The sequence below is a fragment of the Mirounga leonina genome, unplaced genomic scaffold, assembly GCF_011800145.1.
Source record: "Mirounga leonina isolate KUSES-001 unplaced genomic scaffold, KU_Mleo_1.0 Mir_214, whole genome shotgun sequence".
Lineage (NCBI taxonomy): Eukaryota > Metazoa > Chordata > Mammalia > Carnivora > Phocidae > Mirounga > Mirounga leonina.
In genome coordinates this window covers 129,076-155,015 of record NW_023270528.1, presented here as the reverse complement: position 1 = coordinate 155,015, position 25,940 = coordinate 129,076, and the positions used below count along the sequence as shown (strand labels likewise).

At 42.7% G+C, this 25,940-nt stretch overlaps 1 protein-coding gene and 1 gene segment (V, D, J or C); one reads left to right on the top strand and one right to left on the bottom strand.

Annotated features, from left to right (window-relative positions):
- The window catches only part of ZNF280B (zinc finger protein 280B), an 89,178-nt gene that overhangs the window by 5,203 nt on the left and 58,035 nt on the right, over nucleotides 1–25,940 (bottom strand). Inside the window, exons 1-3 of one of the 4 annotated variants that reach the window (XR_004683490.1) lie at nucleotides 20,651–20,840; nucleotides 11,134–11,193; nucleotides 6,454–6,485 (exon numbers count right to left, since the gene is read on the bottom strand). The gene's annotated coding sequence lies outside the window, so the exon portion shown is untranslated. Of the gene's footprint in view, nucleotides 1–6,453; nucleotides 6,486–11,133; nucleotides 11,194–20,650; nucleotides 20,841–25,940 lie in introns of those variants that run through there. The other 3 variants (XR_004683488.1, XR_004683489.1, XR_004683487.1) reach the window with 3 other exon arrangements.
- LOC118026180 lies at nucleotides 14,264–15,052 on the top strand. The segment is given in 2 exon segments: nucleotides 14,264–14,309; nucleotides 14,431–15,052. Coding segments are annotated over 2 exon segments (434 nt in total).

Here is a 25,940-nt window from a genome sequence, read left to right as displayed (position 1 = left end):
ATGCAGTTTCTTCTAGCAAACTGACCAAAATACACTCAGGAGATAGTGCATTGCTCTGTTCTGTTCACCTGTCTGTTTATTCTTTCCTTTTTTTGTTGTTGTTGGTTTTTCTTTTTTTATTCTCTTTTTTCTTCACTTTTTTTTAAGGATTTTATTTATTCTTTGACAGAGAAAGAGGCAGTGAGAGAGGGAACACAAGCAGGGGGTGTGGGAGAGGGAGAAGCAGGCTTCCCACAGAGCAGGGAGTCCAATGTGGGGCTCGATCACAGAACCCTGGGATCATGACCTAAGCCAAAGGCAGATGCTTAATGACTGAGCCACCCAGGTGCCCCTCTTTTTTCTTCACTTTTAATTTCCATTTTTACAGCTACATACTATCCTTTCCTTGTATTTAATGTTTGTACATATATAAGGTTTTCTTTCTTTACAATTTTGGGATCTAGTTTTCTAAAAAGCAGATGAAAATACACACAGAATCCAGTGTATTGCTCTATTCTGCTCGCCTGTCTGATTATATTCTCTCTCTCTTCCCCCCCACCCCCATTTGGGTCTCATCTGATTTTTTACTGTATATTTCTCTAGGGTAGTTGTTGTCATTTTAGTATTTTGTTCTCTCGTTCATCTATTCTTCTCTGGACAGAATGATAAGAGAGAAAAACTCACCTCAAAAAAGAGAACAAGAGGCAGTACTGACTGCCAGGGACCTAATCAATACAGACATTAGTAAGATGTTGGAACTAGAGTTCAGAATGACGATTATAAAGATATTAGCTGGGCTTGAAAAAAATGCATAGAAGACACTAAAGAATTCCTTTCTGGAGAAATAAAAGAACTAAAATCTAACCAAGTTGAAATCAAAAAGGCTATTAATGAGGTGCAATAAAAAAATGGAGGCTCTAACTGCTAGGATAAATGAGGCAGAAGAGAGAATTAGTGACAAAGAAGACCAAATGATGCAGAATAAAGAAGCTGAGAAAACAAGAGATAAACAACTACTGGATCATGAGGGGAGAATTCAAGAGATAAGTGACACCATAAGACGAAACAACATTAGAATAATTGGGATCCCACAAGAAGAAGAAAGAGAGAGAGCGGCAGAAGGTATACTGGAGCAAATTATAGCAGAGAACTTCCCTAATTTGGGGAAGGAAACAGGCATGAAACTCCGGGAGGTCCTGAGAACCTCCCATCTAAATCAACAGAAATAGGTCAACATCCCAACATCTAATAGTAAAACTTACAAGTCTCACAGACAAAGAAAAATCCTGAAAGCAGCTCGGGACAAAAGGTCTGTAACCTACAATGGTAGAAAGATTAGAGTGGTAGCAGACTTATCCACAGAGACCTGGCAGGCCAGAAAGGACTGGTATGATATATTCAGAGCACTAAACAGGAAAAACATGCCACCAAGAATACTATATCCAGCTAGGCTGTCACTGAAAATAGAAGGGAGATAAAAAGCTTCCAGGACAAACAAAAACTAAAAGAATTTGCAGCACCAAACCAACCCTACAAGAAATATTGAAGGGGGTCCTCTAAGCAAAAAGAACCTAAAAGTAACATAGACCAGAAAGGAACACAGAGAATATACAGTAACAGTCACCTTACAGGCAATACAATAGCACTAAATTCATATCTTTCAATAGTTACCCTGAATGTAAGTGGGGTAAATGCCCCAATCAAAAGACACAGGGTATCAAATTAGATAAAAAAACAAGACCCATCGATATGCTGCCTGCAAGAGACTCATTTTAGACCAAAAGACACGTCCAGATTTAAAGTGAGGGGGTGGAAAACAATTTACCATGCTAATGGACATCAAAAGAAAGCAGGGGTGGCAATCCTTATATCAGACAAATTAGATTTTAAACCAAGGACTATAATAAGAGATGCAGAAGGACACTACATCATACTTGAAGGGTCTACCCAACAAGATCTAACAATTGTAAATATTTATGCCCCTAACATGTGAGCATCCAATAATATAAGCCAATTAATAACAAAATCAAAGAAATGCATTGACAACAATACAATAATAATATTCAACACTCCCCTCACTAAAATGGACAGATCATCTAAGCAAAAGATCAACAAGGAAATAAAGGCTTTAAATGACACACTGGACCAAATGGACTTCATAGATATATTCAGAACATTCCATCCCAAAGCAACAGAATACACATTCTTCTCTAGTGCCCATGGAACATTCTCCAGAATAGATCACATCCTAGGTCACAAATCAGGTCTCAACTGGTACCAAAAGATTGGGATCATTCCCTGCATATTTTTGGACCACAATGCTTTGAAACTAGAACTCAATCACAAGAGGAAAGTTGAAAAGAACTCAAATACATGGAGGTTAAAGAGCATCCTACTAAGAATGAATGGGTCAACCAGGAAATTAAAGAAGAATTTAAAAAATTCATGGAAACAAATGAAAATGAAAACACAACTCTTCAAAATCTTTGGGATGCAGCAAAGGCAGTCCTAAGAGGAAAGTATATAGCTATGCAAGCCTTTCCCAAGAAACAAGAAAGGTCTCATACACACAACTTAACCCTACACCTAAAGGAGCTGGAGAAAGAACAGCAAAGAAAGCCTAAACCCAGCAGGAGAAGAGAAATAATAAAGATCAGAGCAGAAATCAATGAAATAGAAACCAAAAGAATAGTAGAACAGATCAAGGAACCTAGGGGCTGGTTCTTTGAAAGAATAAATAACACTGATAAACCCCTGGCCAGACTTATCAAAAAGAAAAGAGAAATGACCCAAATCAACAAAATCATGAATGAAAGAGGAGAGATCACAACCAACACCGAAGACATACAAACAATTATAAGAACATATTATGAGGAATTATATGCCAAGAAATTAGGCAATCAGGAAGAAATAGATGCATTCCTAGAGCCGTATAAATGACCAAAATTGAAACAGGAAGAAATAGAAAACCTGAACAGACCCATAACCAGCAAGGAAATTGAAGCAGTAATCAAAAATCTCCCCAAAAACAAGAGCCCAGTGCCGGATGGCTTCCCTGGGGAATTCAACCAAACATTTAAAGAACTGATACCTATTCTTCTGAAACTATTTCAAATAGAAATGTAAGGAAAACTTCCAAACTTTTTCTATGAGGCCAACATTACTTGATCTCAAAACCAGACAAAGACCACCAAAAAGGAGAATTACAGACCAATATCTCTGATGAACATGGATGCAAAAATTCTCAACAAAATACTAGCCAATAGGATCCAACAGTACATTAAAAAGATTATTCACCACGACCACGTAGAATGTATTCCTGGGCTTCAAGTTTGGTTCATGATCTGTAAATTAATCAATGTGATACAATACATAAATAAAAGAAAGGAAAAGAGCCATATGATCCTCTCAATTGATGCTGAAAAAGCATTTGACAAAGTACACCACCATATAAGAGATTAAAACCCTTCACAGTGTAGAGATACAGGGAACATACCTCAATATCATAAAAGCCACATATGAAAAGCCCACAGCAAATATCGTTCTCAATGGGGAAAAACTGAGAGCTTTTCCCCTAAGGTAAGGAACACAGTGGAGATGTCCACTACCACCACTGCTGTTCAACACAGTACTAGAAGTCCTAGCCTCAGCAATCACACAACAAAAAGAAAAAAAAGGCATCTGAATCAACAAAGAAAAAGTCAAACTCTCACTCTTTGCAGATGACATGATACTCTATCTAGATAACCCAAAAGACTGCTAGAACTCATATAGGAATTCAGCAAAGTGGCAGGATAGAAAATCAATGCACAGAAATCAGTTGCATTCCTATACATTAACAATGAGATAGAAGAGAAATTAAGGAGTTGATCCCATTTACAATTGTACCTCAAACTATAAGATACCTAGGAATAAACCTAACCAAAGAGGCAAAAGATCTGTACTCAGAAAACTACAGAACACTCATAAAAGACATTGAGGAAGACACAAAGAAATGGAAAAACGTTCCATGCTCATGGATTGGAAGAACAAATATTGTTAAAATATCTATGCTACCTAGAGCAATCCACACATTCAAGGCAACCCTTATCAAAATACCATCAAATTTGTCACAGAGCTGGAACAAATAATTCTAAAATTTGTATGGAACCAGAAAAGACCCTGAATAGCCAAAGGAATGTTGAAAAAGAAAATCAAAACTGGTGACATCACAATTCTGGGCTTTAAGCTCTATTAGAAAGCTGTAATCATCAAGACAGTATGGTACTGGCACAAAAACACATAGATCAATGGAACAGAATAGAATACCCAGAAGTGGACCCTCAACTCTATGGTCAACTAATCTTTGACAAAGCAGGAAAGAATATCCAATGGAAAAAAAGACACCATTTCCTTACACCATACACAAAAATAGAACCAAAATGATTGAAAGACCTAAATGTGAGACAGGAGTCCATCAAAATCCTAGAGGACAACACAGGCAGCAACCTCTTAGACCTCGGCTGCAGCAACTTCTTGCTAGACATGTCTTCAAAGGCAAGGCAAGCAAAGGCAAAAATGAACTATTGGGACTTCATCAAGATAAAAAGCTTTTGCACAGAAAAGGAAATAGTTGACAAAGCCAAAAGACACTGAAAGAATGGGAGAAGATATTTGCAAATGACATATCACATAAAGGGTTAGTATCGAAGATCTATAAAGAACTTATGAAACTCAGCACTTAAAGAACAAATAATCCAATCAAGAAATGGGCAGAAGACATGAACAGACATTTCTCCAAAGAAGACATCCAAATGGCCAACAGACACATGAAAAAATGTTCAACATCACGCAGCATCAGGGAAATACAAATCAAAACCTCAATGAGATACCACCTTACACCAGTCAGAATGGCTAAAATTAACAAATCAGTAAACAACAGATGTTGGGGTGGATGCAGAGAAAAGGGAACCCTCCTACACTGTTGGTGGGAATGCAAGCTGGTGCAGTCACTCTGGAAAACAGTATGAAGGGTCCTCAAAAAGTTGAAAATAGAGCTACCTTACAACCCAGCAATTGCACTATTGGGTATTTTCCCCCAAGATACAAATGTAGTGATCTGAAGGGGTACCTTCACCCCAATGTTTAGAGGAGCAACGTCCACAATAGCCAAACTATGGGACGAGCCCAGATGTCCTAAAACAGATGAATGGATAGGGAACATGTGAGATATGTTAATGGTATATGGAATTTTACACAGCCATCAAAAAAATGGAATCTTGCCATTTGCAATGATGTGGATGGAACTAGAGGGTATCACGCTAAGCAAAATAAATCAATCAGAGAAAGACAATTATCGTATGATCATACTGATATGAGGAATTTAAGAAACAAAACAGAGGATCATAGGGGAAGAAAGGAAAAAATATAACAAGACAAAACCAGAAAGGGACACAAACCATAAGAGATTCTTAATCATAGGAAACAAACTGAGGGTTACTGGAGGGGAGGTAGGTGGGGGGAGTGGGTAACTGGGTGATGGACATTAAGAAGGGCATGTGATATAATGAGACTGGGTATTATATAAGACTGATGAATCACAGGCCTATACCTCTGAACCAACAATACATTATATGTTAATTAACTGGGGGAATTCAATTAAAAATTTTAAAAACAAGATTTATGCTTTTGAAATGTCTGCATAAAGTACATTAACAAAAGCCTATTTTCTGAGTACACAATTTAACCTTGGCTTGTATTAGCCCCTAAATATTGGCCTTTCACAGATCATTTGGAGGAGGGCCTGGGAGAAGTTTGGGTCCTCTGTTTTCTCTGTGAAGGGGTAGCTGTGAATAGTCAAATAACCTTTTTAATTACTCTCTAAATTTGGAGGATCTTTTGAAAGTAGATATAAAAAGACTTTATAATTAAAAAGATCAGCTGTTTACGGGGGTGGGGGAGTCTTTTGTGGTAAGGGGCCTAAGATACACCATCAAAGGACTTGGCATAGCATTGTCCGAGGCTGGCAGAGCCTGACTACAGAGCCCTGAAAGGTAGGAGCAAAGAGTCTTATTCCCAGTCTCTGAAAGTTTTGTTAAATTTATTTCCTGGCTTTTAGCATTTACATGAGCAATTTGTATACTTGGAATATAGAGATTAGAACTGAGTGCTCCCTATAAATCTTTTTTAATTGTTATGTTAATCACCATACATTACATCATCAGTTTTTGATGTAGTGTTCCATGATTCATTGTTTGTGCATAACACCCAGTGCTCCATGCAGAACGTGCCTTCTTTAATATCCATCACCAGGCTAACCAATCCCCCCACCCCCCTCCCCTCTAGAACCCCCAGTTTGTTTTTCAGAGTCCATCGTCTCTCATGGTTTGTCTCCTCCTCCGATTCCCCCCCTTCATTCTTCCCCTCCTGCCATCTTCTTCTCCTTCTCCTTCTCCTTCTCCTTCTCCTTCTCCTTCTCCTTCTCCTTCTTCTTCTTCTTCTTCTTCTTCTTTCTTCTTCTTCTTCTCCTTTAACATATATTGTATTATTTGTTTCAGAGGTACAGATCTGAGATTCAACAGTCTTGCACAATTCACAGCGCTTACCAGAGCACATACCCTCCCCAGTGTCTATCACCCATTCACCCCATCCCTCCCACCCCACCCCCCACTCCAGCAACCCTCAGTTTGTTTCCTGAGATTAAGAATTCCTCATATCAGTGAGGTCATATGATACACACTCCCTATAAATCTTGTAGGGAAAGGGAATTAAAACAGGCAGAAGAAGCTGGATCTTAAGAAGGAATTTACACTGGATGTGAACATTTACTCCAGTCTTAAGTCTAATTTCTGGTCTTTCTTTCTTTCTTCCTTTCTTTTTTTCTTCCTTCCTTTCTTTCTTCCTTCCTTCCTTCCTTCCTTCCTTCCTTCCTTCCTTCCTTCCTTCCTTCCTTCCTTCTTTTCCTTCCTTCCTTTCTTTTATTTTTCTTTCTTTCTTTCTTTCTTTCTTTTTTTCTTTCTTTCTTTCTTTCTTTCTTTCTTTCTTTCTTCCTTTCTTCTTTTCTTTCTTTCTTCTTCTTTTTTTTTTTCTCGTCAAGGAAGTCCCCTAAGTTTAGCATTTTACTAGTAAGACAATTGAGAGATCTCTGTAAAGAAAATTTTGCTTTTAAATGTAGCCAAATTAAAGATCCATTATCTGGCCATTTGAGACAGGGAAATCAAAGGGACATCATGAGAGATAAAGTTGGTTATTTCCTTTGCTTCTAATCAGGCTTCTATTACTGCTAGGCCCTGCACCTGGACTCCACTGTTCACATGTCTTGTAATGCAAATACCATATGTCCTCTTTGTCAGGGACAAGGGGTTAATTATTTTTCTAGAATAGGTAACATCTGTGGAAGGACCAGCTGAGAAAAAATAAGAGGAAGCTATCCTATGCTCATTCCAGACCACCTAGGTGCTAGGCCTCTCCATGCCAAGACCCCTGGCTCTAAGGAATAACACCTGGGTTCTTGTCCTTGATCTAACCAGTTCCTGGATGAGAGGACATATGCGCAAGACCACCAACTTCCATAAAAAAACCCAGACCCCAAAAAGACAAGTCTTCCTCCTTTCCTTTCTGAGTCTCCCAGACAGTCACTCTGTCTGTTGTCTGCTCTCTCTGTATCTTCAATAAACTCTCCTTCCATATCCTGCTGCCTCATGTTTGATTTCCACCCTTCTCAAAGGCAAAGACCCTCTTGGCTGGTCCTATGGAACACACTCTGGATCCTTGGATCCAGCCTGCCAGCATCACATTGACAAGTAGGATCTATTAATAGCGACTCAAACCAGTAAGACTTTTAATGTCTTAACCAAAGTCAAAAGAGGAATCCAGAGAGGGCATGCAGCCCCCAGGAGCTAAAAGTTTATTCCCAAGGTAATCTAAGAAAGCAAAGGTCTTCATTGCACAGTAAAGATAATGTAGTGATAATGCTATCTCCAGTCTCCAAAAAAATCTTCATATGCCTCCAGTCACAGACCCACTAAACTGTGACACCAGGCAAGCAATACAGAAGCGATGAATATTGAGGTTGATAAGGTTCCTATGGGCTGCAAGGTCTTATGGCAAACCCTCCTGAGAGCTGGCATGGCAGAGATATAGAGACAGACAGACAGACAGAGACGGGGCAAGGGAGCGGTCCCCAGTCGGTTTAACTGACCACCCAGTGCACCCCAGTAAGAGCACCCTCTGGACGATGGACACCAGAGAGGATGTTCTACTGGTCACAAACTAGCCCCTTGAGGACAGAGAACAAGAAAAAGAAAAATCGCCCTCCTGTTTTTCTTCTGGCTCAGCCTTGGTCTTGGAGCCGCTCCAATACTTAGGAGGGATGTGCCCTGTGGTTGGGGACTGTGCGGTGCTTTACAGTGTTCCTTGTTGCACGGAAGTTTTCTTGAGGTTGACAGATGACCTAGTGCCGACCTAACCTGTTCCTGGACCAACTGATACCAACACTAGGGACTTCTTAATATGGCAAGCACTCAAACAGCTTGTGAGTGCTTGACCTCTGCCACCACTTTTGCGGCTTTGGCTTCCAAGGAGTCGCTTAGCAACAGGCTGTGAGCCACAGCAGAGTGTGTCTAAACAGACGCCGGTCTGATGAGAACATGGAACTCAACAGTCTGTGGGACCAGCCCCAAATGAAGGCTTTTAAGGCCTAAGTCTCCCTTCTGTCCTATGGTAATGCCTTTTCAGGACACATGACATACAGACACAGGCAAAGGAAAACAAAGACCAACTCTGGGAGGAGATGGATCAATAACCAAAGAGTTATCTAGCAAATTCAACCAAACTGTCACTAAGCCCAAGGAACTAATTCCACAATATTTCCTCCTGGAAATCTAAATTAAGAAAAAGAGAAAAGTCTTCTCACCACTCCCTCTCCATCAGATTCCACAGACAGAGATTCCGGGAGGCTGACATGGTAAGAAGACTTACATTCCACTGGCTCTATGTCAGCTGTCCCAGGATTTCAGCTGTAGCATACAGGGTGAAATATGTCCAGCAGTTGACATGTCCTGCCCATACACCAACTGTCGGGGAGGAAGTATTTTCTCTACCATTAAAGATCCTTCTAGCTGGACCAAGAATCAGATTGACATGGGACAGATTAACAAGAAAAAAAAAAAAATTTAGTTTCATACTGATGGGGAATACACACAAACACACACAAACTTCCAAAGATAGTTAGGCAATATGAGGCTTATCTGACATCCTGAGTTAAGGTGGGTAGGGTCTGGATATACAAAGGAGAGGATGACCCTCAGCAGGAAGGTGAAAGGAGATGTTTGGAAAACAAAACTTGCCCTGTTGCAGATATGTTTCTTAGGTAAAGCAATATCTCTGTTAATAGCTTGTTCTTGACAGATGTGCAGCTGGTGGAGGAGGAGGGGTGGTAAAGAGCTTTTCCTGGATTGATTGGGTTGTGATTGCTTTTAACACAAAACAATGTTCATGCCAAAGATGCCCATCCTCTGGCAGCCTGACCTTAGCCCTACATCATCAACTTGACTGTGGTGATAGCTTCATGTGTTTCTATACCTCTCAAAATGTATCCAGTTGAAAACTTTAAATATGTGCAGTTGATGGTAGGTCACTCAATAAAATTATTATACATACCTTTCAATCTCTTCAATATAGAAATATCTTCCTTACTACCCATCCACAAATACCCTCATTGTCCAGCTGTTTCCACACAGGGGCCACTTGGTAGCAATTGTTTTCCCACCATGAGTGTCTGCTACTATGTTAGTGAGTATTTGCACACTCTGCTACTTAATCTGGAACCCTGCCCCTTTCCAGGAGTGGTGTTGCTTTCATTGCCCTGCTGCAGGACATGCTGCCTGCATTCAGACCAGGTCCCCAGTGGCGCCTCACATGGCCCTGCTGAAGGAGGGATCAGGCCATTGCTCCCAGCCCTCTGCATTCCCACTCACCCTGTACAGGGTCATATTTCCATTATGTCTCCCTTCTGCTACTCTAGGAATTCCCACAATGGGAAGGGCTGCTTATTAATATCAGTTACCTGAGGGCAGAGCAGGGACTCTGGCCCATGGGTATTGGAAGACTCACAGCGACCAGGCTCTCAGGCCTGTGCCCCTATCATTATATCCACTGAGAGGTTGAAGTTTGGCCAGTGGGCAGCAAGGGGCACTGTGGGTCTTTCCTTAGTGTGTGCACGGGGGTGACTTCTTTGTAATCTCCCTTAAATCACCCAAACTCCCCAGGGCTGGGTTATAGGTACCTGTGTGTGCTGGTGGGAACTCAGAAGGTGTGTCCTCTCTGGCTGTTCACAGGTCTGTGGAAGGACCCAGCAGCCATTTCTTCCCTAGTCACTCCAGGGGACAAACTCTGAGGCTCACCCACCAGCCCTCTCTGTCTAAAACCTGAGTGCATAACTCAACTCCTTTCAGAGTGGAGCAGAGATCACCAGATCACCAGTAGGGGAAACAAGTGTAGAGGAATAGCCCCTTCTCCCAGAGGCCACCGAAGGGATGACATATGCCTGAGGCAGCCCAGATCCTGCTGTGGAGTGTCAGCAGGTGTGTATCTGCCATGCTGTGGACGCTTCTCCTCCTTGTGTTCCCCTCTCACTGCACAGATGAGGACCATATTCAGTGATCTGGGGCAGCCCCCAAGCCTATGTCAACCTCTTTGGATAAGATACCCAAACAACTTCAACTCCATCCCTGCCCCATCACCTGTGAGTGTTTGTGTTTGCAGGTTCCTTCTCCCAGCCTGTGTATCTGATTCAGACACCCTCCTCTGCATCCCTGGAAGAATCTGCCAGACTCACATACACTCTGAGAAGTCCATCGTTAATGGTAAATATATATATTTATATGCCAGTATGCATATATATATATGCATACTGGCACCAGGAGAAGCCAGGGAGCCCTCCCCAGTATCTCCTAGATTCATCTCAGAGTCAGATACACATCAGGGATGCCAGGTTCCCTGTCATTTTTTGGATCCAAAGATGTTTCAACCAGTTCAGGTATTCTGACATTTCTGGACTCCAGCATGAGGGCAAGGAGACTATTACTGTCATATATGCCAAGATAATGCAATGTTCTGGACCCACAGGGAAGTGAGACAAAATCCCCCTCCACTCTCTGGGTCTGGTGACATTACCTGTCAGGTGGCTCAGGGGTTGACTTCAGTTGTCAGATCTTCAACAGATCCTTTGTTTTCCTGGAAACAGATGATGACACATTCTCATCATGTTCATGTTTTCAAAGGCAAAATTTACTTGCTCAGAAATAAAAATTACTCAAAGGAGGTGTTAGAGGCCAAACGGTGTTGATTCCAGTTCTGGGTCTGGTGGCAGCTCACAGATGTTTCCAGTCTAAGGGCTTCAATCTGGGCTTCCACTTACAAAACCAACATGCAGAGATGAATGGTATTCTATACAGAAGCAGTAAGCCATCAACATTTAAAAATAAAAACAATGGGGTGCCTGGGTGGCTCAGTTGGTTAAGCGGCTGCCTTCGGCTCAGGTCATGATCCTGGAGTCCTGGGATCGAGTCCCGCATCGGGCTCCCTGCTCGGCGGGGAGTCTGCTTCTCCCTCTGACCCTCCCCACTCTCATGTGCTCTCTCTCTCTCTCTCTCAAATAGATAAATGAAGGTCTTTAAAAAAATATATTAAAAAAATAAAATAAAATAAAAAATAAAAACAATGCCATTTATAATTCCATAATAATGAAATTCTTAAGGATATATTTTAGAAAAACTGCAAGTCTTATACATGGAAAACTACAAAACATTGTAAAAGAAATAAAGAAAACTTGAATAAATGACTAGGTCTTCCTCATTTGTGGATCAAAATGCTGAATTTGGCTAAGACAATGATTTTAAATTTTTCAGTTGGTAGCTGTTACCAACAGCTTCCTGCCACAAAACAAAGAAACAAATGGAATATCCCTCACAAATAGAGGCCCAAAAATTCTAAAGAAAATATTAGAAAATAGAATTGAGTTATGTATAGTATAACAAGAGTATATACCATGACCAAATGGGGTTTATTGTGGGGATGCAAGGTTTTATATTCAGACAGTTTTATATTCAAACAGCAATCAATGTAATCTCCTGTATTAACAGGCTAAAGGAGAAAAGTCCCATGATCTTATCAATCAATATGAAAAAAGCATATGACACAATTCAAAACCTATTCATGATAATAAGTGTGAATGATTGAATGAATAGGATAAAAATTCTCAGAGAATGAAAACTAGAGGAGCACAGCCTCAGTGTGATAAAGAAAACTATAAAGTCCTGATAGCTAATACACATGAAGATGAATCACTGAGAGCTCTGTCCTCAGGTCGGGACCAAGGCATTGATGTTCAATCTCAACACTGCTGTTCTACATAGGACAGGATGCTCCAGACAGAACCATGAGGCAAGAAAATTAATGAGAGGCATAAGACTAAAGAGCAAGAGACATTGTCCCTATTTTCAGGGGTGAGAATGGTCCACCAGAAAAATACAAGGAAAACTACAAATAGGTATATAAATATGAACTTGAGGAATAATTAGTAATTTCAGGAAGGTGTAGTCATATGATGCAAGATCAACATAGAAAGATCATTTTTTAAAGATTTTATTTATTCATTATTCATTTGAGAGAGAGAGAGAGAGCACAAGGGGAGGGGAAAGGCAGAGGGAGAGGGAGAAGCAGACCCTCCACTAAGCAGGGAGCCCAACGCAGGGCCCGATCCCAGGACCCGGAGATCATGACCTGAGCTGAAGGCAGACGCTTAACCAACTGAGCCACCCAGGCACCCCTAGAAAGATCATTTAAATGTGTATAGACTAGCAATAAACATGTGAAAACTGATTTAAAATACCATTAAAACCACTCAACGACAAAATTTTTAGGTGCATATTTAACAAAATGTGTACAAGCCATGGATGCTGAAATCCTGATACATGTAACCGAAGTGGACTAAAACAATGGAGAGGCATGTTCTGTTCATGGATGAGAAGACTCAATATAGTAAAGACGTCAACTCTTCCCAAATTGTGTAAAAGTCTAATTCAACCCCTATCACAACAAGATAGAGTGTTATGGATGGAAGGTAGACACATTGGTCAATGGAACAAAACAGAAAACCCAGAAACCGACCTAAGAAAGTATGGACAAGTACTTTTGACAAAGTTGCAAAAGTCTTGCAGAGGACGGAGGATAGTCTCCTGGAGAAATAGCCACAGAACTATTGGCTATCCATAGGGGGAAATGAATCTCACCTAAAATTCTCACCTCATGAAAAAATGCACTAAAAGGATCATAGACATAACTGTATAACATAAAGCTATATATGCATAGAAGAAAACACAGGAGAAAATCTTCAAGATCTAGAGTTTGTATAAACTTGGTTAGACAAGACACCAACAGCACTATCTATACAATAAAAAATGATATTGTACTTCATCAAAATAAATTCATTGTTTTCCCTTTACTTTGTAAATTAGTAAGATGATGAAATTAGTTGAAAAATAGATGATTAAAACAAAACTCAATTCATGAGAGAGTAGTTGGAACCCATTGCTTTAATGCACAGGAGTTTTAAAATACTGAAAACATGCATATTTTAAATCCCAGACCAATGGAGGAAGATGATGGGTGCAGTTATCTTCTCTGGGTTGCCAGCAACTTAAGTTTTAATTTAGGTAAATGTTTGCATCTCCCATAAGCCAGGACTCCTTCTGAGAGTGGAACATGCAACAGTATTCATGGGCAGCACCATGGGCCTCACTTTCTACGCATCAGACCACTGATGTGAATATAGACCCAGACCTGGTGAGCTGCAGAAACCAACTGGACTTTGAGGGCTTAGGGCCTTGGTGAGTGTGTAACCTGTGACCAGCAAGGGGTGCTGTGGAACTGCCCTGTGGTCCCTCCACAGCTGCTCAATGAGGACCATTCAAGCAAAGAAGCCTGTGCTTGGAGGCTGCATCCTGTGCTCCCTGATGGGGACTCAGCAGCTGTGTCCTCTCTGGCCTGGCAGAGTCCCCTGAGCAGGGACCTGTGGGTGGTCTCAGCAGGTGCATCCTCCCAGGGCTCTCCCCTGGGCTGAAGCCAACCCCCATCCTCCTCAGTGTGTCTGTGAGCTGAGCCCCAGCACCAGGGCTCAGGGAGGGGCTGGGCAGTCACTGGGTGGACCCATTTGCATGGAGAGCCCCTCCAATGGCAGAGGGTGGGGGAGAGAAGGAGGCCTGGGGTAGCCCGGCCCACTGTGGGCACCAGTGTCTCTGTCACCATGGCCTGGACTCCTGTCCTCCTCATGTTCCTCACTCACGGCAAAGGTAGGGACAGACCTCAGGGACACAGGGAAGCCCTCCAGCTGGTATCTGGCCCTGTGGCTCAGATCCTGAGAAGCTTTACCCTGGTCTCTACTCTATCACCCGTGAGTGTCTATGTTTGCAGGTTCCCTGTCCCAGCCTGTGCTGACCCAGCCACCCTCCCTCTCTGTTCCTCCTGGAACAACAGCCAGACTCGCCTGTACCCTGAGCAGGGACATCAGTGTTGGGAGCTACTACAAAACTGATACCAGCAGAAGCCAGGGAGCCCTCCTTGGTATCCCTTGTACTACTCCTCAGACTCAGATAAATACCAGGGCTCCAGTGTCCCCAGCCACTTCTCTGGATCCAAAGATGCCCCAGCCAATGCAGGGCCTCTGCTCATCTTGGGGCTGCAGGCTGAGAAGGGGACCGATTATTACTGTCAGATCTGGCACAGCAGTGTGGTCACAGGGACACACACAGATGGGGAAGTGGGACAAATAACTCAGCCTGCTCGGGGCCGTGGATGCTGATTCTCTTGCAATTTAAAATAACTTGAATTCACACTGACTGTACTTGGAAGTAACTTCTGGATCACAATATCTTTCCTCCCAGCTTCTTATGCAACCTATGTGAACTCAGGAGAAAGGAAAACAAACATAAAACCCATGATAATACAGAAACTTTGCCTGGTGGTCCAAGTTGTAATAATCAGAGCCTGTTGAGCTGGCATTTTGTTTGTTTGTTTGTTGAAACAGCTAACCACCCTTTTTAGGTTTCTTGCTCAGAGCCTGAGGACCATCCCAGCAGGGGGACAGCCCTCCACAGCATGGCCTCTTCCATTCAGGGGGTCAGAGCAGAGACCCTCCTACCCCTCCCAGGCTCCTGTGCTCAGGGCTGGCTGAGGTTCACTGTGTCCAGGGACAAAGCACTAGGATGTGAGATGCTGTGTGAAGATGCAGGTCAAAGAAGAACTTCAGGCACAGCACTCACCTGGATCCCTTGCTGGGTACCTGAGCCTTCAGATGTGATGTTGGGGATGGGCAGTTAGGCAAAATTCCCAAGGTCAAGAAAACAAAGAAAGATTGAAAACCTTACACATTGGAGGATTTCCGTATGTCATGATGAATAAATGCAGTGTGGTTACTTGGACCGGATCCAGGAGCAAAGAATGACATTAGTGGCAAAAACTTGTGAAATCGGGATAAAGTCTGCAATTTCCTTAATATCATTGGATCACTATTCAGTTCTTGTTTTCATAAATATGTCATAGTCATGCATGATGTTATCATTAGAATAATCTGGGTGAAAGGTATATAGGGATCTCTGTACTATCTTTGTATTTTTTCTGTCACCGTAAAATTATTACAGAATAAAAAATTCAACACACAAACACATGGGGGAGAAAAAGAATAAAAATATATCCTGTTTTCTCCTCCATGTTTAAGAGACCAAAGCTCAACATTTATGCTGTACTGAGTCCCAGCACTGCCTATAAAACTTTTCACACCCAACACTTGGTCATGTAATACATTTTCTTTTTATTATTCTGTAAAGAACAATGTAAAAATAATATTCAAATTACCTATCTTTTATTTCTATAGCTTAGGAATCATGATAAATCACCTCCACAGCACGAGCTAAGCAGGAACTCCACCATCCTACCACTGGAGGAAACCATTCAGAGCAGGCACCACCAGGATTCCCAGTTCTGACCAAGAGGAAGTGCTCCCAATCAACCAGGTTCTCTCATTTAAAACAAAAAGTTTCTGGACAAAATACAAACAAGTATAGGAACTCCAGAAGGTAGAAGGAAGAAGGAAGACTTCCTACAGACCTCAACAGTTGAGGAAAACACAGCAGTGAGTTCCCTGGGCTTCTTCTCTTCTATCACCTCCCCAACATGTAAGACAGGATGCTGCAGGAGCCTCCAACCAAGAATCACGAAGAGGGCCAGAATGGGAAAAAGAAAATAAAATCCACCAAAACTCCAAAAATGCCAACCCCCATGGCCAGAGGATCTGGGTATGAGTTGACCTGAGCAGAGAAAATATTTCGACAAACCTGCCCATCACCCATCTGCACACACTAATGAATCCCCAAACTATGCCCTCATGCAAGGCTCACAGCAGTGCTGAGCAGACACCTAAGTGTCCCTCTCCTCCTAGCAGAAAAGGGCAATGTCCCATTGCCCACCTTGTGTAGTGTCATTGGTCTCAGTGGAAAGCTGAGCCTCCATCACACGGGAGCATCAACAAGCCTGGGCAAGGCAGGGCCAGTGGGCTACTTTAGCATTCCAGTTCTTCCCACCCATGATTTTGGCAGGTCCCGGGAAGCGCATCTGAAGCCCATCCCTCAGCAGGAAGACTGAATGGGGTGCTATAAGGCAGAGCTGGTCTGCACTCCTATACCCCTGCTAGTGACTATGGGGCCAGTAAAGAGCAGACCCTGGACTCCCACCTGGCACGAACACACTGAAAAAGGGGCTGGAAGGCAGGGAAGCTGGCCCAGCATTTGACCCCTCCCCTCCCTGGTGTCAGTGAGGGCACAGAGCCCAGTGAGTTTGCTGAGCAAACTCTGCACCTCCATTCAGGCCTAGGCATCCCTCTCTGGGGTCAGCAGGGCCCAGCTCAGAGCTTATCCCACAACACCACCCACCTCCACGTTGGGCACTGGGAGGTGACTCTCTTGCCACACTTTCTCCAGCAAAGAGTCAGCAGCAAAACTGTGGGAGTGAGCGCTCCACTTTCCCTGGGGCCACTGGGAAACTGACATACAACCCCTGACCTCCTGCTGATCCTCAAGGGGAGGATCACCTGATGATTCAAGGAAGGTAATTGGGTACCGAGCATTACTTGATAAATATCCAAAAATATCCAGGATCCAGTAAAAATGATCACTTGTCTTGTCAAAAACCAGGAAAATCAAACCTTGAGTGAGAAAGGAGAATCGACTGCCACCAACACTGAGATCACTCACATGCTGACATTATGGGACAGATATTTTCAGGCAACAACGAGAAAATCCATCTGAGGAGCAGCTACAGTCTTGGAATAAATGGAAAAGACAGAAATATGCAATTGAAATGCAAGTCATTAAAACACACCAAACTGAAATTATAGAACTTAAAATACAACAGATGAAACTGAAAAAGAAAACTCTCTGGAGAGACTCAAGAGTAGGTAACACCTATTTATTATGTATTTGTTGAAAGCACAAATGGGCTGCATGCCTGCTGAATTCCCACCCCCGTGAGTAGTCTCCTGAGGATGTCACCAGGGGGCGCTGTGCACCTGCTCAGAGCTGCCAAGGCCTGAAACCAACTGAAATGGTTCCACCTGACTGCGCCTTGCATCCTTGCTCACTGCCTGAGTGAAAGGTGACTGCAGCTGCTTCCTCCCAGGGGACAAACTCCGAGCTCTTAACTTCCCCAGCCCTTCTTTTTGGATTTGAGCTACAAGATGGGCCTAGGAGCCAGAATTAAATGGCACTGTGGCTCATATTTGCATAATACCCCACCAAACACACCCTTTACCCCTGGAGCTCAGGAGGAGATAAAAGGACACATCCCAGAGACAAGCACCAGCTGTAAGGCCAGGGGACCTCTGGAAAGTCCACACCATGACCTGGACTCCACTCCTCCTCCTCCCCCTCCTCACCCACTGCCCAGGTTCATGGAGATTTCAGAGGCCAGCTTTTGGAGGGATCCCTCTGCCTATTCTTCATTTCCTAACATGGGTCTGTTTTCATTTCAGGGACCAGTTCTGAGGCTGTGGTGACTCAGGAGCCCTCACTCACCGTGTCTCCAGGAGAGACAGTCTCTCTCACATGTGCCTCCAGCTACGGAGCGGTCAGCAATTTACACTATCCAGCTTGGTTCCAGCAGAAGCCTGGCCAATCCCCTAGGACACTGATATATAATGCATACAGTAAACATTCCTGGACCCCTGCCCGATTCTCAGGCTCCCTCCTTGGGGGCAAGGCTGTCCTGACCCTCACAGGGGCCCAGCCCGAGGACAAGGCTGAGTACTACTGCTTCCTACAATATGGTGATGGTAAGCACAGTGAGAGACCCAGATGAGGAAGTAAGACATAAACTTTTGTTTCACAGTGTGTGGGTACAAATGCTGGCATTCCACGCCCAGACACCTGAGCTCTCAGGGCAGCCTAAATGTTGACCATCCTTAGAGTCACAGAGATTCAGTGTCTGAATTGCTTCCCATTCCTGTTTGAGTCCTGAAGTGCAGTAAATGTATGAATGTCTTGAGAGGAACTGGTCCACAAAGAACAGATTTCAGTTCTTTTGTATTAGGCAAGGATTTGTATGTGCCTGGATCAGAACTAAAACCTGAGCTAAAACACATTTCCTCCAGAAAAAAGGAACAATTCCGATATTCCTTGACAGCCAAGAACAGAGGAAACCCTCATTTAGTATTTCTAAAGTTTCACGGTGCGCCTGCCTGGCTCAGTCGGAAGAGGGTGGGATGCTTGATTTTAAGGTCTGAGTTTAAGCCCCACGTTAGGTGCAGAGATTATTTAAGTAAATAAATAAACCTCCCCAAATTTTTAAAATAATTAACATAACGTTTATTTTAAATTAGGTTGCATTTTAATGCGATACAAATCTATACTTCTTTTAAATATTAAAAATTATAAACATTTTGGAAGGATTCTTTTTCCCTAATATTCTGGGATAAATTGCATCCTCCCAAAGAACATATGTTGCAGCTGTAGCCCTCAAGACCCAAGAATGCGACCTGATCTGCAAATAGGGTTGTCATAGATGCAATTAGTTAAGATGAGGCTCTTCTGGCGGAAGGTGGCCTCCTAGTCCAGTATGAGGTGTGCACTTACAATAGGACAGCCACGTAGAGACAAGGAGCACACCGCGGGAAGCTGGAGGCAGAGTCTGCAGTTTGCAGATGCACCCAGGAAATGCCAAAAATTGCCCTCAAACCACTAGAAGTCAGGGGAGGCAGGGAAAGATTCCCCTACAGGCTTCAGAGGGAACATGGCCCCACCCTCTGGATCTGGAGCTTTTGGCCTCCAGAACTGTGAGACAGTAACTTTTAATTGAAGCACTTCATTTGTGCTACTTTGTTACGGCCGCCCTAGGAACCTAATATATCAAACAGTCAATATCTTTCTGAATTTAAACACTTTCTTCCCAATGGGTTTTTAATTGTTACACAATTGTTATCATAGTTTTGCTGATATTTCATATTTTTGCTCATGTTTTGAGCACTGCTAGTGTCATGGAAAGGTACTACAAGTAATTTATCCTGAGCTTAAAAGTCTATAAATATACAATTACTGCTTAATAATACCTTAAAACTTGCATTAAAAATACAGGTAGCCATTAGGTGGTTCCAACTGATTACCAGGGCTAAAGACTCTGAAGTTGTGAAGTTGTGAAGATTATCTTGCTTTTATTAAAATGCATCTGGATCTAGTCAGAGAAGAGGGAGATGCCTACCACCTTCAGTGGGAAACCCTGTGTAGAGTACTCTGGACATAAAATGCACAAAATGGTAAAACAGAGAGTTCATGTCCTGGAGAGGCTGATTGGAAAACAGAATTGATTAAAACGTGAAAAGCAGTGAGTCACCAAAAACAAAGTGTGGCCTTCCTACATGTGTTAGATCAGTTAGTCTCACACTTCAATGTGCATATGAATCATCTGGAATCGTGTAAAATTTGGATTCGGATTCCTCTGAGTCTGGAGAGGGGCCTGAGATTCTGCATTTCTAAATCATGGAGAATGGCATAAGAGGGAAGTGATCTGCAGAGAAGAACTGAAGAGAAGTCCCTGACAGAAAGAACTAAAGTCTTTGGATTACAGAAGAACCCCCAGTCCACATATCCCAGGGATAGATGCCTCCTGTTCAGACAGAAGCCCTCCTGCCCTTCTCTCCTCTCCTCCACTGTATCATTTCTAGGACTTTCCCTCCATAATCAGTGCTTCTCACATCCAGCTCTGACCTAGTCTGGGAGCTGAACGTTCCGAATATCCAGGAAGAAGATGTAATGACTCCAACTGTTCAACAAACCACGGTGGTGGGAGCGGGTTCCCTCCCCACAGTGTGACAGCAGGGGGAGTGAGACCAAACCTCATGGCTGATCTGAGCCGGGACCCATGTTCCTCCCCTTGGCTGACTCACTGTTCACCTCCTCTCCCTGCTTTGAGAGTGTTCACCTTCTGAGATATTTTGGGAATCAGCAACTGTCTGTGACAATCCTGTCTCTGCATGCCCTATCTGGTCTCAGTCCACAGCAAATGTTGCCTTGTACTGCAAAATATTTTCTCAGGCACTTCTGGAATCATGAGAGTGAATACGTTGACAGGTATCCTTGTTGCCACTCACCTGCTCCCTGATGGGTTTTTAGTTTTGAGGACGTTGAGCCTTTCACAGGTGTGCTCATAATACATACAACATCCTCAGCTCCTCTGTCCCCATTGACCTCATTGCTCACTCATGTAGTTCTTGGTTGGCCAGGGCTCATAGTAGGAATCCATTACTGAATTGTTCTCTCTGATAGCAACAAGAATCATATGATCCCCAAAAATTAGAGGACAGAGAAACGTCTTAATTAAAAGAGGGTGGATAAAATTATGGCAAAGAGCAGCGGTCAGAGAGGACTAACACACAGAATGCAGTGGGCATGGCTATGGGGCCCCAGCATTCCAGGCCCCAGGGCAGATAGTAGCCACTGAGGATGCTGTCAGTCTAGACGACCAAAACATAAAGAATGGATGTACAAGGGACTAGGTATAGCCACCCTAATATAATAATATATCTTATTATGCAGGTTATTGATTCAAGCATTTTTCATGCCTTGAAGAATTTTATTTTTTTAGATTTATTTATTTACTTACTTACTTATTTGATAGAGAGAGAGAACACAAGCCAGGTGAGGGGCAGAGGGAGAAGCAGACTCCCCACTGAGCAGGGACCCCGATGCAGAACTTGATCTGGGGACTCCAGGATTATGACCTGAGCCGAAGGCAGATGCTTAACCAACTGAGCCACTCAAGTGCCTGGAAGCTTTTTTTTTTTTTTTAATGATTTTATTTATTAATTTTTTATGAGAGAGAGAAAGAGAGAGAGCACACGCAGGGGGAGTGGCAGACAGAGGGAGAGGGAGAAGCAGATTCCCTGCTGAGCTGGGAGTCCAAGGCTGGTCTCCATCCCAGGACCCTGGGATCATGACATGAGCCAAAGGCAAATGTTTAATCAACTGAGTTACCCAAGTGCCCACCTTGAATTTTTTATTATGTTATGTTAATCCCAACACATTACATCATTAGTTTTTGATATAGTGTTCCATGATTCATTGTTTGCCTATAACACCCGGTGCTCCACGCACAACGTGCCCACTTTAATACCCATCACCAGGCTAACCTATCCTCCCACCCCCCTCCCCTCTAGAACCTTCATTTTGTTTTTCAAAGTCCATAGTCTCTCATGGTTCATCTCTCCCTCTGATTTCCCCCCCTTCATTCTTCCCCCCTGCTATCTTCTTCTTCTTCTTCTTTTTTTGACATATAATGTATTATTTGCTTCAGAGGTACAGATCTGAGATTCAACAGTCTTGCACAATTCACAGTGCTCACCATAACACATACCCTCCCCAATGTCTTTCACCCAGCCACCCCATCCCTCCCATCCCCCACCACTCCAGCAACCCTCAGTTTGTTTCCTGAGATTAAGAATTCCTCATATCAGTGAGGTCATATGATACATGTCTTTCTCTGTTTGACTTATTTTGCCCAGCATAACACCCTCCAGTTCCATCATGTTGTTGCAAATGGCAAGATCTCATTCTTTTTGATGGCTGCATAATATTCCATTGAATATAGATACCACCTCTTCTTTATCCATTCATCTGTCGATGGACATCTTGGCTCTTTCCACAGTTCGGCTATTGTGGACATTGCTGCTATAAACACCAGGGTGCATGTACCCCTTCGGATCCCTACATTTGTATCTTTGGGGTAAATACCCAGTAGTGCAATTACTGGATCATAACGTAGCTCTATTTTCAACTTTTTGAAGAACCTCCATACTGTTTTCCAGAGTGGCTGCACCAGCTTGCATTCCCACCAACAGTGTAGGAGGGTTCCCCTTTCTCCACATCCCCACCAACATCTGTCATTTCCTGACTTGTTAATTTTAGCCATTTTGACTGGTGTGAGGTGAGATCTCATTGAGGTTTGGATTTGGATTTCCCTGATGCCAAGCGATGTTGAGCACTTTTTCAAATGTCTGTTGGCCATTTGGATGTCTTCTTTGGAAAAATGTCTGTTCATGTCTTCTGCCCATTTCTTGATTGGATCATTTGTTCTTTGGGTGTTGAGCTTAAGAAGTTCTTTATAGATTTTGGATATTAGCCCTTTACCTGATATGTCATTTGCAAATATCTTCTCCCATTCTGATGGTTGTCTTTTGGTTTTGTTGATTGTTTCTTTTGCTGTGCAAAAGCTTTTTATCTTGATGAAGTCCCAATAGTTCATTTTTGCCCTTGCTTCCCTTGCCTTTGGTGGTGTTTCTAGGAAGAAGTTGCTGCGGCTGAGGTCGAAGAGGATGCTGCCTGTGTTCTCCTTTAGGATTTTGATGGACTCCTGTCTCACATTGAGGTCCTTCAACCATTTGGGGTCTATTTTTGTGTGTGGTGTATGGAAATGGTCCAGTTTCATTCCTCTGTATGTGGCTGTCCAATTTTCCCAACACCATTTGTTGAAATGACTTCCATTGGACATTCTTTCCTGCTTTGTTGAAGATGAGTTGACCATAGAGTTGAGGGTCTATTTCTGGGCTTTCTATTCTGTTCCATTGATCTATGTGTCTGTTTTTGTGCCAGAACCATACTGTCTTGATGATGACAGCTTTGTAATAGAGCTTGAAGTCCGGAATTGTGATGCCGCCAGCTTTGCTTTTCTTTTTCAACATTCCTCTGGCTATTCAGGGTCTTTTCTGGTTCCATACAAATTTAAGATGATTTGTTCCATTTCTTTGAAAAAAGTGGATGGTATTTTGATGGGGATTGCATTGAATGTGTAGATTGCTCTAGGTAGCATTGACATCTTCACAATATTTGTTCTTCCAATCCATGAGCATGGAACGTTTTTCCATTTCTTTGTGTCTTCCTTAATTTCTTTCATGAGTATTTTATAGTTTTCTGAGTACAGATTCCTTGCATCTTTGGTTAGATTTATTCCTAGGTATCTTATGGTTTTGGGTGCAATTGTAAATGGGATCGACTCCTTAATTTCTCTTTATTCTCTCTTGTTGGTGGTGTATAGGAATGCCACTGATTTCTGTGCATTGATTTTATATCCTGCCACTTTACTGAATTCCTATATGAGTTCTAGCAGTTTTGGGGTGGACTCTTTTGGGTTTTCCACATAAAGTATCATATCATCTGCAAAGAGTGAGAGTTTGACTTCTTTTTTGCCAATTTGGATGACTTTTTTTTCTTTTTGTTGTCTGATTGCTGTGGCTAGGACTTCTAATACTATGTTGAATAGCAGTGGTGAGAGTGGACATCCCTGCCACGTTCCTGACCTTAGAGGGAAAGCTCTCAGTTTTTCCCCATTGAGAATGATTTTCACTGTAGGTTTTTCATAGATGGGTTTTATGATATTGAGGTATGTACCCTCTATGCCTATACTCTGAAAGTTTTGATCAAGAAAGGATGCTGTATCTATTACAAAGCTGTCATCATCAAGACAGTATGGTACTGGCATAAAAACAGACACATAGATCAATGGAACAGAATAGAGAGCCCAGAAATGGACCCTCAACTCTATGGCCAACTAATCTTCAACAAAGCAGGAAAGAATGTCCAGTGGAAAAAAGACAGTCTCTTCAACAAATGGTGTTGGGAAAATTGGACAGCCACATGCAGAAGAATGAAACTGGATCATTTCCTTACACCACACACAAAAATAGACTCCAAATGGTTGAAAGACCTCAATGTGAGACAGGAGTCCATCAAAATCCTAAAAGAGAACACAAGCAGCAACCTCTTCGACCTCAGCCGCAGCAACTTCTTCCTAGAAACACTGCCAAAGGCAAGGGAAGCAAGGGCAAAAATGAACTATTGGGACTTCATTAAGATAAAAAGCTTTTGCAAAGCAAAGGAAACAGTCAACAAAACCAAAAGACAACCATCAGAATGGGAGAAGATATTTGCAAATGACATATCAGGTAAAGGGCTATATCCAAAATCTATAAAGAACTTATCGGGGCGCCTGGGTGGCTCAGTTGTTAAGTGTCTGCCTTCGGCTCGGGTCGTGATCCCAGGGTCCTGGGATCGAGCCCCACATCGGGCTCCCTGCTCTGCGGGGAAGCCTGCTTCTCCCTCTCCTACTCCCCCTGCTTGTGTTCCCTCTCTCGCTGTCTCTCTCTGTCAAATAAATAAATAAAATCTTAAAAAAAAAAAAAAAAGAACTTATCAAACTCAACACCCAAAGAACAAAAAATCCAATCAAGAAATGGGCAGAAGACATGAACAGACATTTTTCCAAAGAAGACATCCAAATGGCCAACAGACACATGAAAAAGTGCTCAACATCACTCGGCATCAGGGAAATCCAAATCCAAACCTCAATGAGATCTCACCTCACACCAGTCAGAATGGCTAAAATTAACAAGTCAGGAAATGACAGATGTTGGTGGGGATGTGGAGAAAGGGGAACCCTCCTACACTGTTGTTGGGAATGCAAGCTGGTACAGCCACTCTGGAAAACAGTATGGAGGTTCCTCAAAAAGTTGAAAATAGAGCTACCATATGATCCAGTAATTTCACTACTGGGTATTTACCCCAAAGATACAGAAGTAGGGATCCGAAAGGGTACGTGCACCCCCATGTTTATAGCAGCAATGTCCACAATAGCCAAACTGTGAAAGAGCCAAGATGTCCATCGACAGATGAATGGATAAAGAAGAGGTGGTATATATATACAATGGAATATTATGCAGCCATCAAAAGGAATGAGATCTTGCCATTTGCAACAACGTGGATGGAACTGGAGGGTATTATGCTGAGCGAAATAAGTCAAACAGAGAAAGACATGTATCATATGACCTCACTGATATGAGGAATTCGTAATCTCAGGAAACAAACTGAGGGTTGCTGGAGTGGGGGGTGGGGTGGGAGGGATGGGGTGACTGGGTGATAGACAATGGGGAGGGTATGTGCTCTGGTAAGCGCTGTGAATTGTGCAAGACTGTTCAATCTCAGATCTGTACCTCTGAAACAAATAATGCAATATATGTTAAGAAAAAAAAAGAAGAAGACGAAGAAGATAGCAGGAGAGGAAGAATGAAGGGGAGGAAATCGGAGGGGTAGACGAACCATGAGAGACGATGGACTCTGAAAAACAAACTGAGGGTTCTAGAGGGGAGGGGGGTGGGAGGATGGGTTAGCCTGGTGATGGGTATTCAGCAGGGCACATTCTGTATGGAGCACTGGGTGTTATGCACAAACAATGAATCATGGAACACTACATCTAAAACTAATCATGTAATGTATGGGGATTAACATAACAATAAAAAAATAAAAGTAAAAAGAAAGACAGAAAAAAAAAAAGAAAGGATGCTGTACTTTGTCAAATGCTTTTTCTGTACCTATTGAGAGGATCATATGGTT